Source organism: Choloepus didactylus, chromosome 21 (assembly GCF_015220235.1).
Source record: "Choloepus didactylus isolate mChoDid1 chromosome 21, mChoDid1.pri, whole genome shotgun sequence".
NCBI lineage: Eukaryota > Metazoa > Chordata > Mammalia > Pilosa > Megalonychidae > Choloepus > Choloepus didactylus.
In genome coordinates, this window is record NC_051327.1 from 33,848,640 (window position 1) to 33,866,998 (window position 18,359).

General features: G+C 43.3%; 1 protein-coding gene across 22 annotated transcripts in view; it reads left to right on the forward strand.

Annotated features, from left to right (window-relative positions):
- Nucleotides 1-18,359, forward strand: part of RBFOX1 (RNA binding fox-1 homolog 1) — a 2,130,504-nt gene that overhangs the window by 2,070,807 nt on the left and 41,338 nt on the right. For 16 of the 22 annotated variants that reach the window (XM_037813985.1, XM_037813992.1, XM_037813990.1 and 13 more), the window contains one exon: nt 8,104-8,236. In XM_037813985.1, the coding sequence (XP_037669913.1) occupies nt 8,104-8,236 (133 nt within the window). Of the gene's footprint in view, nt 1-8,103; nt 8,237-16,972; nt 17,013-18,359 lie in introns of all 22 variants that reach the window. The other 6 variants (XM_037813986.1, XM_037813982.1, XM_037813989.1 and 3 more) reach the window with 1 other exon arrangement.

The window sequence follows — 18,359 nt, forward strand, 5'->3', positions numbered from 1 at the left end:
GTTGTGTTGGAGACAAGAGCATAAAGGCTGGTTTCACACTGCCAGCGTTCACATCACTGGGCGAGTTTCTGGGCTGCTCTGTAGCTCAGTTTCCTCTCCAGGAAAGTAAAGATAACAATGATATCTGGTTCCTATGGTTTGGGGAAGAGTTAGTGAGTTAATCCACTGGTCTGGCAATTAGCGACTGCTAGTAACTGCTAGCTGTTATCGTATCCTGCCGTCCAATCTCTTCCAGCCAAGTGTAATCACATCTTTGCTTGGATGATCGCAGTTTTCACTGCCTGTATTGTTAGACCAGTGAGGTTGAGGCTCCCTCAGCACTGATGTCCTCACTAAACCAGGGTTTCTCTGAGAAGACGCACCCTTCAAAGGAAGCATCTTAATCAATTGTTATCTTAGCAACTCATCAGTTCAGGGACCGTCACCCATTTTCCTCTGTAACTGAACTACTGTGGCTTCCTGAGTTAATCTGATAATTTAATCAATAAAACATTTCAATGATTATCCCATTCAAGGAAATGTTCTAGGTGCTAGGGAGAGGGTAGTGACCAAAATAATGTCCCTTTCCTCCTGAATCCCAATGGAGAGATGTGTAATATATAAATATGCAATATATAAAAGCAGGGATAAGTGAGGGAACAAAAGCCAGGTGATGTGACAGTGAAAGCTGTGGGATCCAGATGCTGCTAGGGAGATTGATAGGAAAGGCTCTTGAAGGAAGTGATTTTGGAACCAAGATTTGAATCGGGGTCAAGTCAACCTTTAGAAACTGGACAAAATGGAGTGAACTGGGAGAAGCTACTGAGAAGCAGAAGCCAGTGAGACTGGAGGAAAATGGAGCATTTTTGCCTGATGTATCCCCAAAGTAAAGCCGAAGTAGAGATTTCGGTCAATAAATTCATCTTGGGCAATCAGAGCAAGACATATCACTATCTTTCCCTGCAACAATGTGCATTTCTCTCTAAGTTCAAGTTCTTGCCAACTCCTTGGACACATCCCAATCAGACCTAGAACAGCCTAGAAACTTCTGGCTAATGTGGATGTGACTAAAACTTTTGTACCATGACGTTATGTCAAGAGATTCAATTATGGTGTGCAATGTTTTGTGAGTAACTACCGCCCATAAAAAGTTAATTAATCAGGGCTGTGTCAATTTCCTCGTGCCATGTCAATTTGCTGCAAGGTAATTAATCACTAATCACCCACCAAGCAGCAGGCCAAGGCACAATCCACGAGCCATTTATCGTCTTTCCCCAAATAAATGGCGCACGCAGCCAGGAAGAAACACATCTTGCCTTTCATAATATTTTTATCGACACTTTTGCATCTTGCAATAGACTGCAGCAACAAGCAGCTGCAGTTCAATGGAATATGAATATTAAAGAAACAAATGAGCAGAGATTTATAGGACATTGCGTTTCTGTTATGTCAGTTTTGAGATTAAACTGAGCAAATGAACAGTGAAAAATTACTCTTCCATGTGGAGAACGGTGATTAGACTTGTACATTAATTAGAAATTTTTGTTTTTCTATTCAATGCATTTCAAATGAGGTTGTCCTATAAGAAACTGTTTGTCCGAAATGTAGATTTATTCACTTCTGAACAGCAGAATTTAATATCAACATGAATTTTAGACCAAAACAAGAGTGGATCCCAAATGTGTGTTTCAGGGATAAATATATGTGAATGTGAGAACCAGAGATTCCACAAATTAAGTGGCCATTTTGGTATATTTGTAAACAACTGAATACATGGAAATCCTGCTCCTTTTTTTTTTCCAAATCCTGAAATTAACAGAATTGAAAAAAAATTGAAAACCTTTCCATTTTCATTTTGACCTATAATTTAATGTGCTCCATCATATTAGATTTTCCACTTAACATAATTTAAAGGTAGTGACCCATAGTGATATTAAGTTCCGTGTTATAAACCAATTAGACGTATCTTTATTTGAAATTTGTATTGAAACACGAAGCAATTTCTGTTTCCCATTTGGAAAAATAATCAGATTATTTGACTCTTCTTTGTGATGTTTATCACCGAATTCTCTCCCCCCGAAATCTCTTGCTCCATGAGCTCTAGCTGGCTGTTTCAGCTGCCTCAGTATGTTACCTATTATGCCAGTTCTTAATTTATGGTGCAGCACATGAGTGGGTGTTCCCTCGAGGGGGATCCTACAGAACCGTGAACCTACTGTTGAAAGGGCATCTGAACCCCCAGAACTGTGTAAATGAATATTTCCTACCATCAGTTACCGACAGAACAATTCAAGCTCAAATTAGCATGAGCATCTCATGCTCTTAAAACCTTCCAAGGGTGGGGAAAGGTGGCATTTTGGAGCACAGGGAAAGGAAGTAGGGGACAAAGAGAGAGCCAGCCAGCCATTCTCATGGCACACCTTTTCCAGGGCATCTGGCAAGCTCATGCAAATGCAAACCAGAGCACAAATGCAGAGAATAATTGCCCATTAAAGCAGTTGTATATTTTTATGGCTTTGATGCAGAATCTGCCCCCCTGTCGGGTTTTGCATCTGCTACTTTTCCATCTCTCCGGGAGCTCTAAAATTTTAATGTGCAGTTTATAACCCTCAAGTATTTTCCACCGGTTTTGTGTTTCTTCTCTTGGGATCTCCGGGCTAGTGAGATGATCTCATTTGTGTTTATTTTCTAAGGTAAGCACCAGGTTTGTAAAAGAGACTGTAAATACAGTGAATGCAGAGCTCATATATGGTGGGAGGTGGGGGCTCTCGCTTTGAAGGGGAGGCAGACAACGCTTGACACTTTGGTAAATGGCCCATTTGGCTGGTTGATACACCCACACGATTCTGTTTTAAAATATTGATTTGCCTTGATTCGGGAGTACTTCCCAGTATGTGTCTCATTACGTCCTAAAGTTTCTGCAACATTGAACTCCTTATTCCTGAGAAACTGTGACAGTTACTCCACTAAACACCCCAAAATATGCTCTGGGTATAAATCTAGCTGAAAGGTGGGAGTGAGTGGGCTGGGGATTTTGACGTGTCAACAAGACGTGCCATCGGTATTTGCTCCAAAAGCTCTTACCCTGCTTTCTTTGAGGGAAACTCATTTTTAGTTTATGAGCTGAATCCAATTTTCGTGGCAGTGATACCATATTCTTCACTGTGATCCATGTGGTATGAGGTCTAAGAGGGAAATTTTCCAGGATAATGAACCTAAGATGTTTCCCTCCCTTGTCTTCCTCATTCAAGAGCTGTATCTACAAATCAACCTGAGTACTTAACCATTGTTCCTCATTACTGATCTGTGTACATGTTTATTCACCAAACATTCAACTAGAAAAACTTCAGACTCCAACGTGAGAGTTCAGACGTGGCCATAGTTCGGTGTCTCTTCTTGCTAACGTTTTTCTATAACAAAGAGGCACTTACAAATATTAGAGTGAGAGGTTTTTGACTTTTATTTCAACACTGATTTACTCCACTGCAGAAATGGAGAGGACATTGTGAATTTCCATTTGGCGTTTTGCGTTGGATTTACTAAACATTTATTGCCCATTTACTGAATCCAGACTCTGGAGCTGGGGCACTGATAGATGACATGAAAACTTTAACTAAACAGTAGATAAGTGTCATGCCACAAAGCAAGCATATAAATAAAATGTTTTCTTTCTATGAGTTTCAAGGATAAAGCCATTTTGGTCTTGTTTAATCTGTATCTGAATCATCTGTTCAACTAACTGCTTCAAATACACGTGCCAGTGTGTACTCCCCAGTACACCTGGTAGGCAAGTGAAAATAAAAATCAGTTTCTTTCCGCCCCAAATTCAGTCGAAAGGGAGCCTGACAAACAGTTGTATATTTTGCATTGAAATTGACGATTTGTCTTAGTGGCATGAGAAGAGATCCAACGCCATCCTAAACCAGCTATGGGGGGAGTCTCCTCTAACAGAGATAGGGAGAAATGCAGAAGGCACAGCTGCAAATCAGACAGGTTAGGGATTATAGAGATTGTTATTTTCTGCTGTATCTAGTTGCACACATTTATTGTGTTCAGGGACTGTGTGCTGCTGGGTTGCCAGAGAGCATTGTCTGGTGCTGTGCAGATGGAATGCTTTTTAATAGGTATTACCTGTCCAGGGGGAAAGTGTGAGTCCTGCTTATCCCCAAAACAAGAAACAGATCTTCAAACCCTGACAGTGCACTACAATAAAAAGTGAATGTAATTGAATCGAGGGCTCTAATAATGCCAAGTGCAGCACATTTGTCCAAACTTTCTCCCCTTTTTATTGGAACATATTCTAGATTTGGTTGCTATCTCTGGGCTGACACAGCATCTGTAAGTATGGCAGTAGCAGTGACTGTTCTGTAGCTCGTGGTTGAGAACCTGTTGGGACTTTTGCTTACTGTCTGTCTGCAAATGCTGGCAGGTCACTTTGCAGAGAGGACAGTGTTGTGGAAGGTGGACAGTGAATAGGAGGGGGCTCTCCTCTCCCAGAAGGAAGGGGACAGGCATTGATGAGCCACCTGGATGGTGTCCAGGCATGGTATTAGCTGTTTGCCCTGTGCCAGATCCTCTCTGACAATGAACAGAACAGATGGGGATCACTGCCCACGTGGAGCTCACATTCTAGCACAACTCGAGTCCTTCTCCTTCATTCCTCTGGTTCGAACTACTTGATTGCTCTTGTTCACTCCCAAGGGGGCTCATGGGAGGCATCTTTAGAAGGAGATGCAAAGGAAGAAAAAAAATGATAGCTGGAAAGGAAGGATGGAAATGAAGGAAGGAACCAGGAGGGAGGGATGGAAGGGAGGGAGGGAGGGAAAGAAGGAAGTAGGGAGGGAGAGAGGGAAGGAAGGAAGGAAGGAAGGGAAGACAGAAGAGGGAGGGAGGAAAGGAAGTAAATGTTCATAAATCATGTTGATTAGAAACTTCCCAAAGAGGCCCCTTGACTTGGGATTCTCCATTCCCTTTCTTCCATGATGCCTCTGGTCCAAAGCAAGATGTGTCAGACCTCTTGTGTTGCCTAAATTTACGGTGTCCTCCTAAGAAAGCTATTTTTAAAACCAGGAATTGACTTTCAGTTCTTCCTGTGTTCCTTTAACTAAAAATTCCTCTAATGTGCCATTCCTCCAAAGAGCCTTGCATTAAGACCTGAAAAATACCTTATCCTGCATCAGCAAAGACGTCTTCTCCCTTTAACCAAAGGGGTATAAAATGGAATCCCAGCTCTACACTTACAGGAGAACGTGCACCCCTCGCTCTGTTGCCAAGCTTCTGTTTCATGCTGTATCTCAACATCTAAATCCTCCAAGAATTATTGTAAAACCTGCTTGTCGCTGAGAGGGATCTTGTCTGGCTCACTAGGCATGGTAGCCCATGATAATGAATGGGTCAGCATAATTACCATGTTTCCTAACACAGGCAGCCAGCTGCTCCACCAGATTGTGAATTTTTCATTTTCTTTATTTTGAAATCTGGGGCGTTCCTATGAAAAGTTAATATTTGAACTGTGGCAAGATAGATTTGGAGTCAAAACCATTCTCACTCATTTTTTTCTCCATTCCTGAAGCAAGAGTCTCATATCTCATTATTTCTGGGCTTTTTATGATATTAGGAGTTACCCGATTTTCCCCACGAGGACTTGCACCTCCGGCAATTTCAAGCACATTTGTTAAAATACAATCCAGGAACCATGTGTACCAGGGAGTGGTGAGCGAGAGTTAAATAAAACTGCATCATTTGTCTTCAACAACAAATTTTTAAAGGGTTAAAATAACCTTTGTGCTCTTCTCGAACACAAGTAGATAAAATCATTCCGGGTTTGGTTTTACTATCCTAGCATTTTAGTCTCATTCTGAGAGAAAGATATGATACAATCCACCGTAGGATACGCTGGCTGTCCAACACTGAAGAACACACACAGAATTCCAGATAATGGCCAGTCTCCACTTTGGGTTCCCAGGTTGTATTGCAGCCTATATAATTCCATGAGGTTGCACAGAATTGAGAATGCCTTTTGTGGGAAGCCACCCCACCGCCTGGCACCTGCCACATATGCACAAATACACCCTGTCTGTGAGTGTAGGGTCCTAATCTTAGCCCTCCAGGCTCACGTGACCTCCTCCCCTACACTCAGGCAACAGACTCTGACTCCCCTGGAATCACTCACACGTTCTCTCCCCGCCCCCCCCCCCTCACTTTCCCTCCCTCTCTCTCTCTCCCCCTCCCTCCAGGCTCTTTGTAACATTTCAGCTCCCCACACACACCTCTTGTGGGTCCATGCTTTAGTGCTGGTGGGGAGAACTCTCAAATAATGGGATCAGAAGGGGTTGGCAGCTTCTGCTTCTGAAGGCAGAGTCCCCCTTGGCAGTCTGGATTTTGGATGGAGAAGACTTGAACAAAAATATGAAGCTCAATCTCATGCTAGTATTTCTCCTTCATCTTATCATGCCAAAAGAATGTCTGTCTCCTCCTCGCCTTGAGTCTCATGATAAACATTCTATAAAATCCCAGAGAAATGGAACAGGGTATGATCATGGCTGGAGGTTGAGGGATGGGAGGGAGAACCCATTCATTTCATCTGTCTCCTCTCTCTCTCTCTCTCCCTCCCCCCCTCCCCACCTCCCCCCACCCCCTCTCTCTCTCCTAATTCTCAAAGAATTAGGCAAAGAGAGAAGGTTTATTCAATAGCCAATCACTTGGCCTGTCCACAGCCCGCCCCTTCATTTGCTTTTTCCTGAATTTAAGTCATCCATATATTCATTCCTGTATCAAATATTTAGATTACCTACTGTGCATAAAAGCACAGGTTAGGTGCTCCATGAAATAAAGTGTTCCTGAAAAAGTTACCTTTGAGCATGCTGGGTTAGCCACATTAAAGAGCATCCTTCACTGCCAGCGCTCTCAGGGCAGCGGTTTCACAAATGTATTTTTCCAGGAAAGCACCCGCACCCCTGTGCATGCGGTTTGGGAAACACTGCCTCCTCTGTGGTGCATAGGACAAGCACGGTGAGAGTGGGGTCGTCAGGTTCAGGGCAGGGGGAGAATCTTGCAGGCAGAAGAGGTTTAATGAAAGCTTCATGGACCTCCTTGACTTGGGATTTGCATGGGATGGGAGGAAGGACTTCCCAGATGGAGGCAACTGAATTGTTTATCAGGGCTTTCACCCAACCCATCCGGCTCGTGGCTCTCTTGACTCCTTACCAAGTTGGTCCCTTCAGGGAATTACCTGCCAGGGAAGGAAACCCTGCCTACACTTTCCTCCTAAGGACTGATTTCCCAGACATTCTGTACGGAATTATGGTGTTTGTGTTTGCTTTCAAAAGCTGTATCGTGTTGTGGGGAGGCTTATGGGGTGTTGGTAACGATCTGTTTCTTTGGATATGAGTGGTTTGTGCACTTACAATGCATATTTATATCTGTACGAATACTGTACTTCAATTAAAACTTTTTGGCAAGCAATGTATGTACATAAAGGAAAATGTGGAAAATAAGTAAAAAAAAATAGGATGGAGGAAAGTTCAAAATGAAAGACTTAACACTCATACAGTTCAGCCCCAGAGATACCAACGACTAACATGTTGAAAATGTGTGCATATGCACATATGTGCATAGACTACACGTGCACATATTTGCACTTGCAATACACCTATACATATATGTACATGGGCATGCCTCCATATATATATACACATGTGCATATGCACATACATCTGTACATATTCATGCGTATATACAGAGACTTGCCTGTATATCGATACATATACAGGCATGTATATGTATATCGTGTGCTGGAACACACACATATAAAACATGGTTGAGAACACATTGCACATACCTTTTAACAATCTACCTTTTTTTTTTTTTAACTGAACTTTTCTCCCGTTATTAAGAATTCTTTATAAATGCTTCTTGGGCAGAAGGACCACAGCCTCAACGGGCCCATCCTCTCTGGAATCAGTCCTTGGCTTCATCCTTCCGCTCACCTTTGGACACCTTTGGGAGAGCGGGGCGGGTGCCTTCCTGAGCCCCGCGGGGAGATCGGTCTGGGGGGACGGGGACCTCGGTGGCAAGGGGGCGCGTCTGACCGGCCTTCGCTCTGCTCTCCCCTCTCTCCCTCAGTGCCCGGCTTCCCGTACCCAGCGGCCACCGCCGCGGCAGCCTACCGGGGCGCGCACCTGCGAGGACGCGGCCGCACCGTGTACAACACCTTCCGGGCAGCGGCGCCCCCGCCCCCCATCCCGGCCTACGGCGGGTAAGTGGGGCAGCCCCCCGGGCCTCCCTGCACCCTCCCGCCCTCCCCAGAGGCACGGAGCTGCTTGCGAGCGCATGCCGGTCTTGCCCACCCCGCCAGATCCGCCCCAGCATGCAGCCCGGCGCGCGCCTGCCGTGGAGCACCTTGCAAAGTGCATTGAAAAATGAGTGTAATTTGTCCTGTCATGGTTGGTGCCTTTAAGCATTCTACATGTCACATGTTGTTATGTAAATTCTCTTTGAGACTGAATGCTGGAGAACAGAGAAATGGTTACGGCCAAAGATGTATTTCTGATGATTGTAAACATCTGGTTATTAAGGAGGTTGGAGCCCAATTGTCCCCTTGAATCCGTCCACCGACGTGAGGTTTTTGTACAGAAAAATCCGGGGTGGTATTGCTCCTCTCCCCAAAGACCTCTGACGCTTTGAGGTTTAGGAACCTTTTGTTAAAAGGAGAAAATTAAGTGTTGAGTCAAATGCAGACATTCCAAGTTCAATGAAATTGGAGTCAAGATTCGGTTTAGTTGGCTTTTCCAAAACGGCATCTGCCTGCCTTTTTCCTCTCTGGGGAAAATCAGAACTCATTTGTTTCCCCCTTGCCAGGCTTGGTCCTTCTGGGCGTGAACTCTGGTCTTGCCAAGGGAATATCAAGGAGTGGTGGTGGATGCTCAAAAAAATAAAAAAAATAAAAAATAAGAGCTGTTGAGGAGGTCTGCAATGCGGAGATGCCTTCCTGTTAGGAAACATTCCTGCACCCCTGGGGTCAGGGAGAGAGGGGGCGTCTCTAAGGCAGAAGGCCTCAACCAGGGTGATTGCGCTTCAGGAATCATTTTCCGTTGTCCCATCTGGGGGTGGGAGGCGTGCTACTGGCATCTATTGGGTAGAGGCTAACGATGCTGCTCAACAAACTGGAGCGCTCAGAGAACCCCGTGACACAGAAATGTCAGGTCCACACTATCACTAGTGTGGCATCCGAGAAACTTGGCTGTGGCTAAGCGGACTGGGACGAGGTTTCCGTCAACCATAATACATTTCTGCTCTGTAGAAAGAATATGGTAGCATTCAGCACAGTGTGAAAGGGGGCTGGAGGCATGCTTTAAAAAAAATTTTTTTTTTCCTGGCTCTGTTACTTATAAATCTTCTAGAAAACTTGAGTTAGCCTAGATCATCTCTATTTTACTGATGACAAAGGGAAACACTCTTTTGTTCATTAGTTATTCGTATCTCGCCCAGTCCAAATTAGAGCATTTGAGGTGTTTTAAAAATGCATACAATAAGATACAAAAAACTTACATGAAATGAAAGTAAATGAAATTACCAGGAAGGGAAAATAAGGGCAAATAAAGAAGACAATGTTCATCAGGTTTCTTGTGTAGTTATTAGAGTTGGGTCAACTCAGCTTCTTATTGGACAAAATATTTTTGGTTGAATATTTTTAACCAAAGAGATGGTGGATAGTAGCAAACCAAGGATGACTTGACCCTAAATCCCTCCATCTCTCACAAATAAACCTGCATGTCCTAAGCCTTATATATATGACCCTGTGATTTCAGGAATCTTGGCAGTATGGTATAATCATTATCCCAGCCACACCATATTGAGCCCATTTTATAGATCAAGGAATGTGGAAATAAAGATTTGTTATTCCTGAGGTCACGTGATGAGTTATGAAGGAAAAAAAAAGTTACTCTCTGGGCTCATGCAATCACTAAAGCAAGATTCATAAGCCATAAATGCGAAATTGTGTGTTTATACCGTGGTAGTTTGTCAGAAAATCATTATCTTAACTCAGTAGATGGTAGTTGTAGCTTTTCAGGATATCTACCCTCAGTATCTCACTACTATATTGAATGGAAAAAAATAAAGTAAAATTATATGGCTTATCCTCATATGGACAATTTATAAAAATCTCAGAATAACACACCTGCTGTAAAATTGAAATTTGCTAGCTTATAATGAACATGCTCTTTGCCGGAAATAACCATACAGAACTAATTAATGCCTTGGTCACCAGGGAGAGACTTGAGCATCTCCAAACGGTGAAACAATGTGTTTGTGACTGCCTTGGACGTGATTTAATTTTTAATATTCCAGCCATATTCCTAATAATTTTGGTTAAAATTGTAGAATATGCCTGTTTGCTGGTAATATTATGACTGGAATTCTGAAAACGTACTTGGAAGTAAGGTAAATTTCTACAGAGGGAATATAATAGGCAGAGCAGAAGGACGGAGGCTGCCCATTTCGGCAAGTATCTGTAAGACCAAAGTGCCAGTCAGAAGGAAGCAAAGTCAACTAGTTGCCTAGGTGTTTCGCCAGATCACGAACTCTCTGGAGAGCATTAGCACCAGATGGAAAGCGTGAGAACCTGTCCTCTTAAACGAAGATGTCCCTTTTCATCTGGATTGTTTGGCTTAGGCTGCAGGAGACAGCAAGGACAGCTCATCTTAGAAAGAATAAGAGCAGAGGACAAAACCAAGTAGAAGTTGGCCCCATGAAAGAGGTCCCTGTTCTTGTATTGAGTGCAAGCAAGCAGCAAAAAGGTCGGAAACCCAATTCTGTTTCAAGGAAGTGACATCAGTCAGGATTTCAGTGGTCCATGAGATAGTGTGGATTTTCCGTAGTTGTGTGACTCCAAAATCCTTTGGGGAAGATTCCTAGGTTTGACTAAAGTCTTTGCTCCAGTTCAGTCTGGGTACTGGGGACACAGAGACAAATGGAACATTCAGAGGTGCTTCTTTCTTTCGGGGCAGGGGCAACACACACTTACAGTTTCAATAAATGATACATATGATGAGGTAAGTGTTGTATGAGCACCGAGAAGGGGCCCCGAGCCTAGCTTGGGTGTTTAGGAAAGGCTTTCCAGAAGAGAATTATGGGATATATTGAAGTCCAACCATTTCCTAAATTGCCATGTTAAGAACCCATTCTGCAATTCCCCCCGTTCCATACCTAAAGATCCCCATCTTTACTAAGACTTCACCTAGGAAACTGCATTTATTAAGAATTTGTTTTTCCCATTATAAACTGAAAACATATCTAACTGCCAAGAGAAACTTCTGTTCTTCATGAATCATTGAATATGAACATACCTTTTTACTAAAGTTCCAGCCAAAAATGTGTCCTTTATCTTAGGTCAGTGTGTGGCTTCCATATTTGGCGGGGGGGGGGTGTTAAAAAGACTCCCAGACAGCCTCCATGGCTTCCTCTGTGGAGCTTTGGGTGATGTTGGAGTGTATCGAACATCGAGATGGCCACACAGGAGCATTCACCAAGGGTGCTCTTACATTCATCCGTTTCTCTGTATTAATTTGATTTTCCCTCCATGTCCTGATATTTTCTGAAGACCGGGCCCCTCCCAGCAGCTAAAACAGGTAAAAGTATTGGAGACATACCCACCCAACTCGATATATCATCAACTCATCAACAGCGGTCTCTGAACCCAAATCCCATCCCAGATGAACCTCACTTGAGACTGGCCTTACCATGTTTTATTCTTAATTAATTAACATTTACTTAGTAAGTGCCTACTATGTACCATGCATTTTACATGAGGATACAATAGGGTGCCCTAATGGAGCACTATGTGGGATTTTGCTGCTGTTGTTATTGAGCGCCAGCATCAGCTATAGGGTTTTGGTCTTGATTCTTTGGGTCTCTTTTGGAAAGATGCTCTGTGCTTTCTCAGGGAATTATTTATGACACATCCATGACCATCTTCCCAGAGTTATCTTGAGAGAGATTTTGAGTAGAATCCATGCTCATTTGTGCAAAAGAAAGATGTGGTAGAATCCCAGGAGAAAACTTCCTAGAATTGACAAATGCAAGGATGAAACCCTGTGATAGATCCTTCCGGAATGCTTTCAGGTTCAGTCCTAAATACAACGACTGACACCACTCTCTGAGATTATGTCTGTGTATCTCTCTGGAAATTAATCAACCATGCTTTTTAGTTTTTCATTTCTAAATTTCGAATCCCCACCCCATATAGTGTGATGCTGAGGATCTATTTCATTTCATAGAAATACTAGGAACTAAAGTTATCACACACCGACCTTCTCCATTCTCAGCATACTTTCCAGAATTCTCTCAAGCTTTTTGTTTATTTGGTTTGGGGGTGATTTCTTATTCAAATTCTTAACTGGTTTTTAAATGTAACCAAAAAAGCCTCTTAATTGAATGCATTTGTAGGCAAACACCATAAATAAGTGGTTATTGAACTTTTTCAGGGGGGGAGGGCAGGGGATGATGAGATATCACAGATGCTTTTGAAAATCTGATCAAAAATAAGGATTTCTTCCTAGAAAAAGCTTCATATGAGCATACATGCACACACAATTCTATTCAAACATTAGCGAGTTTAAAGACCCACCTGATATCCATTCAAAACAGCTAGATTTGAACCCATTAAAAATTTAATTTGTTTTCCAGTTGGAAGGGGCAGCGGGGTAGAGCATTTTTAAATAGGCTTTCCTTTAAGAATACATTTGTGGTTGGTGTATATTATATTACAAAACAAATTGTAGAGTTCGGGGCATCTTATACTTTCCCCCTTTTTTTTAAGTAAGCTAATTTGCTATACTGCAATCATCGCCTGCTTGCATATATCCAAATATTTAACTACTATTATTACTTTTCTAAGAAAATGAGATGTGCATTTGCATTATGTTCTTGCAAAAGCATATTGCAGTCCCAAAGTGATTGACAAGCAATACAATTACCTTTGCATGGCTAGACAGGCTGTCTCTGCATTAAAATAGGGCTGCACCTGTTCAGTGCATGATGACGATTCCCTTCTCTTGTGACGGTGGGTGCAGTTAATTTATCTGTAGCTGCATACTAGCTATTGACCCCTGATCTCCTTTCCCCGTGAACCTGATATTTTAAGTGCAGCTGTTTCTTTGGGCTTTAAAGAAATGTTTGGCTATGTTCTGGGAACTAGCGTGAGGCTTTCTGGAAGGACTTCATTAACCCCAACTCCTCCTTTGGAATGGGACGTAGGAAGCAGCCCTTTGGTTTTGTCTCCCATATAAAGTAAAATAACACGTAGGAGGGAGCGGTCCATAGACAGTGATTCTCTAAGTATAGCCCTTGGACGCCCAGCATCACCTCTTAATCGTTAGAAATGCAAATTGTGCTCCAGCAGGTGATCCCAATGCACCCTCAAGTTTGTTCTCCACTGCCTGCCATTGTAGTTAAGACTCTGGGCTGAGAGCTGAATAGAACCCAGCTTAGGCTATACTTAACTCTCTTAGGTTCAGTTTCTTCATTTCTAAAGAGGAGATATCAGTATTTTCTATCTCATAGTGGGTCTTATGAGGGTTAAATGGGATCGTGAGCACAGAATGCTTGCGCTAGGTACTGATACATGGAAATTGCTCGATAGGTCTGAGTAGGAGTAGGAATTTTATGTGTGCTGTTAGCAGTCACTTAGGAAAAAAGCACAGCACTTTGGTGAAACTGGCAGCCCATCACACCGCTTCATTTCACACTGCCGATGGGGATGGCCGTAGAGGCAAATCACAGGCCCTTTTGTTCATTTCTCTCCAAACCTTGCATATGTTACTCTCAGTGTAAACAAGCCATCCATACCGTCTGATGTTTATAAAAGCAGCTAGAATTCCTGGTTTCCTTTCTCAGGGAAGGCACCACCTTCTACCAGACCCCTGAAACTCCCAAAGCTGGAAACCGTGTCCTTCCTCCCGTTCCTTGACGGAGCCAGCTGCCCTCCAGACACTGGGCTTTGCACAGGCCTTTCCCTGCCCCAGCCTGCTCATCCTTCTTCTCCACCTGGCTAAGGCCTCGAGATTTCCAGGCCCCCTGCTCAGCCCTCCCCCGCCTTTGTTACCACCCTGTCTCCTTCCACTGGGTACCCCCGGCGCCACTGCTCCCCCTTCCCAGAGCCTACCCCAGCTGCAAGTTTACATTTGTGCCCATGGCTTTGTGGCTCTGTGCTCCAGTCCCTTGTAAGCTCTGTGAAGGGAGGTTTAGCAGGTGGGCTTGCTCACTCTCGTGTCAATGCCCTACTTAGCACGGTGTTGGAGTACGGTAAACATCCGATGAGTATTTTGTTTATGCCCGCATCACATTCTGTCTGGCCTTATTGCTCTGGTCTCCAAATTCAAAATCCAGCTTTTGAATCCTGTTTGCCTTCTGCTTCTCCAATGATAACAGTCATCGATGCTGAATAACCAGATGGGAAACAAACCTGGGATTGCAGGGTCCCTCCTCCTGATTGGTTATTGAATTCTACCTGCAGCTGATAAAGAAATGACTGTGTGTCACCTTCTGCCACCTCCTAAAAACACCCAACCTCCCCTTTACAGACATTCATTGATCATTTTCTAGGTACAAAGTGATATGTGAGGCATTGAGTAGGATGGAATGATGAGTATTGGGTGCCCCTCTCATGGTAAAATAAGCCACATGCACAAATATCTTTAAAATGAGGTGGTAATTGACGAGGATCCCAGATGAGGGTCAGAATAAGTGATGTGTTCGCAGGAGGGAGAAATCACTCTGAATCGGAGGGGTCCTGGGCAGAGCTCGTAGACATGGTGACATTTAATGAGATCTATGTCACAAGCACCTCCTCTCTGCCAAGCATGGTGTTCATCAGTTCACATGTGCGGTACTCATCAATTCACACGTGTGATCTCCCCGAACCCCGCCTTGAGGTGGACACTTAATAACCTCTTCACTCACGTGGCATAAGTCATGTGTCCAAGGACAGCTACTAATTGTGAGGCTGAAATTTGACCCTGATACCAATGTGTTTCCCTCCTAACTTGGCCCCAAATGGTGATCTGTTTGGATGGTTAGGATATTGAAAGAAAAAGACATCCTGAGCACAAGAGATTACATGAGCAGAAGCAAGGCGGCATGGAAGACAGGGAGAGAAGCTATTTTGTTATGGCTAAATGCTCAGTTCTGCGGATCTGTGTCCAAACTAAATATTTGCTGTTCTCCTCCACTTCATCAGATCTGCTCCAAGTCCCGTTGGCAGAGGCTGCCCTGCCTTCTGACCCCAACAGACACTTTCTATTTTTCATGTTGGAAATGCTGCAGGAGAATTGGAAAAGCGCAGCTCAAGACACTGAATGCCTTAGTATCTGGGATTAGGGTTTTGTACCTCTTGGACTCCTGCTCCCGTGAACTGTAGCCCTCTCGGATCAAAATGAAAACAGCTGAAAGCTCTGCCTTCCAACCTCCATAGCATGTGAAATCCCTGCCACGATTTTAAGGATAAAAGCATTTGGGATTTAGTCAGTGAACCCTGAGAACTCTGCAAAGCACACAATAGTGTTCTCCAGCAAGCCAGTGTCACTGCTGCGTGTGTCTGTGTGCGTGCGTGTGTGTGTTGTCAAGTGGCTTCCCTTGGCTGGGCGAGCTTGGCTTGGACGCGGGGCCCCTCTGCTACCGCAGCCTGCGGAATCCTTTGCTAATCAGCCGCGCTCCTATTAGAACCCGGCCCCATCCAGCAGTGGGGCTCCTTGGTTCTTTGCCAGGATCATAAATCATCTAGAAACTCCAGGGAAGATATCGGGGAAGGCTATTAATAGCTACCAACCTTTGAAAAGCACGCATTTAAAAAGGCATTTTTATATTCAAGATATCTGGTGGCCCTCACAAAAGGCTTGCTACATATGTGATCCTCATTAACCCCATTTTAATGCTTAGGAAATTTACGTTGAATTCCCATAACATAGCTACGAGCTTCTTTTCATGGCTGTCTCATTCCAGGGATACCAAGAAACTTCTGCAGATGTCTAGGGTCTGCTTTTAAAAATTTTTCTCTTGGGAAGTCTCTTCTCTCTGGGACAGTGACAAATATATAGATGCCAGGGAGAAGGGACCATATATATATATATATATAGTGATATATATGTATATGGTGATATATATATGGTGATTAGAAGAGCTGCTGCTGGGTAGAACCTATACAGTCACGATGTGGGGTGTTTCTTCATCTGGATATAATTTATGCAAATGTATACACACATACACTTATACATACAGCATGCTATATGTAAGCACACATATACATATTCATATACATATACACACAGTAACACATACATACATATACACGCAACACATATGCATGCATATATATACAAACACATACACATGCTCTCACACAACATATAATTAGATAGTCTTCTCATTTACTGTCAAAGACTGACACATAGAATTGCCAAATATAATACCACAGTGTAACAGAATATAGAAGAAAATTTTTGCAGCCATTCGGGTTGTCCAGTTTCCTTAAGGTCACTCAGCTATAACCCATATTGAAAATGCTACAATCTATGCCCCTACTGTTAGCAATCCTATATTTTAAGTAGATTTTTTTTTCCAGGGGGTGGAGCTCTGTGGTTTGACTGAATATGATCTCTGAACTTTTAAGACTCTCCCTTCTGTCTAGGCCACTTCCAATAAATCTCCGTCTTCTCTGCACTTCGGTGCCATGTGTTTCCGCATCCCCTCCGGGATCCCCTCCGCACCAAGCACACCACCACTTCCTGATTCTTGGCCAACACCGAACCCCAGCCTAATTTGCCCCGTCTGATCCCCCATTGCTGTCTCCAGCCTCCTTAACCAATGTGAAAACTCTCCTCGGTTCCTGTGTTTCGGATCTCTTGGCCAGACTAACGTCGCCAGCGCAGGGGTGATGTGTCTGCATGGGGGAACTGCACTAATATGGATGTTTCTCTTTGTGTGTATGCCCTTGCAGTGTTGTTTACCAGGATGGATTTTATGGTGCAGACATTTATGTAAGTATTCATTAACGTGCATGCCGTCCTTGTTTCCTCCCGGAGCCGTTGTTTTTACAAGTTTGCTGCCTATTTCTCTCCTCGGCGGGGCCAAAGCCCCCTTCCCGGCCTCTGGAAAAGGATCAGGAGGCGGATCTGCTGGCGGAGGGCCGCTTAGCCACTGGAACGCCACCATGCTTTAGAGTGGATTGGACCCCTTGATGCACTGCGCTGTAAACGGGGGCTCCTCCCCCCAAAAAGAAAGCGTTGCTCTCAGGCCAAATTAAAGTCACAGCCCTCCCCACAAAAGAATTTCTTCCTGAAGTTGTCAGAAGGGTCTGTGAGTTTTCAGTGTGATATTTAGCATAATAGCTATATAGTTGCCGGCTGCAGAGGCTTAAAAGATATTTTCATGGCTGATGTTTTCTAGGTTTCCTACATTTCATTATTTATTTATTGCAACAGCCTCAGAAAGTCAGTCTCTCTCTCTCCCTCTCTCTCTCTCTCTCTCTCTCTCTCTCTCTCGACATTGATCTTTTATCAAGAAACATCTAATTCTCCTAACAAAATATATGTCAACTTAAGCATGACACTCTGATTTTCCCTAATCCTTTCTCTCTCCATTTCTCAAAAGAGGATCTGAGTTAGAATTGTTTGTTAAATGATACCACTTTATTTATAAAATGAAGCTTCATTTTAGTAAAAAATAGAATATTTCTCAGGGTGGGGCCCATAATTAAACTCACCTTAGTTGGTCTAGACACAGCTTTCCTCCCGTATTATATTAGCTGCAGTGTTATAAAAATGAGTTGGAATAAACATGTTTTAAAATAACTAGACCATGTTGGGGTGGAGGGCATTTTTAAAATCACATCATTTGTATTACAAGTGACCTCAAGTAAGCTCAGTGGAATCATATTTGTTGTTTTGTAGTCTAGATAAAAAAGAAAAACAAAGCCATATTTCTGATCAAATTGATGTCATTTACTAGAAAATGAGAAAGGCAATGGTCATTTCATTTTCTTTCTCTTGAGTTTCAAATAATACCAATTTTGAGACATGGTATTCATCTATGTCAATGATGAACTTAGTTGAGTTCTATCATGATTGCATCAAGTACATTTATTATAATCTGTGTTACTGTTTTTTGTTTTTTTTTTAATAAAACAAGGGAATAACCTACTCATCCTTCCTTTGGCCAGTCAACTCCTTTTTGTGTAGCTTAAGCTGCTGCTTCTCCTGTCCTCTCTTCCCAAACCTTCAGGTCATGCCATTTTAAATGGTGAGCCAGGCTGGAGCCAAGCTACACCCTAGGGTGCCCCATGAGCCAAATCATCAGTCCACACCCTCCACCTCAGTGTGGCCTCT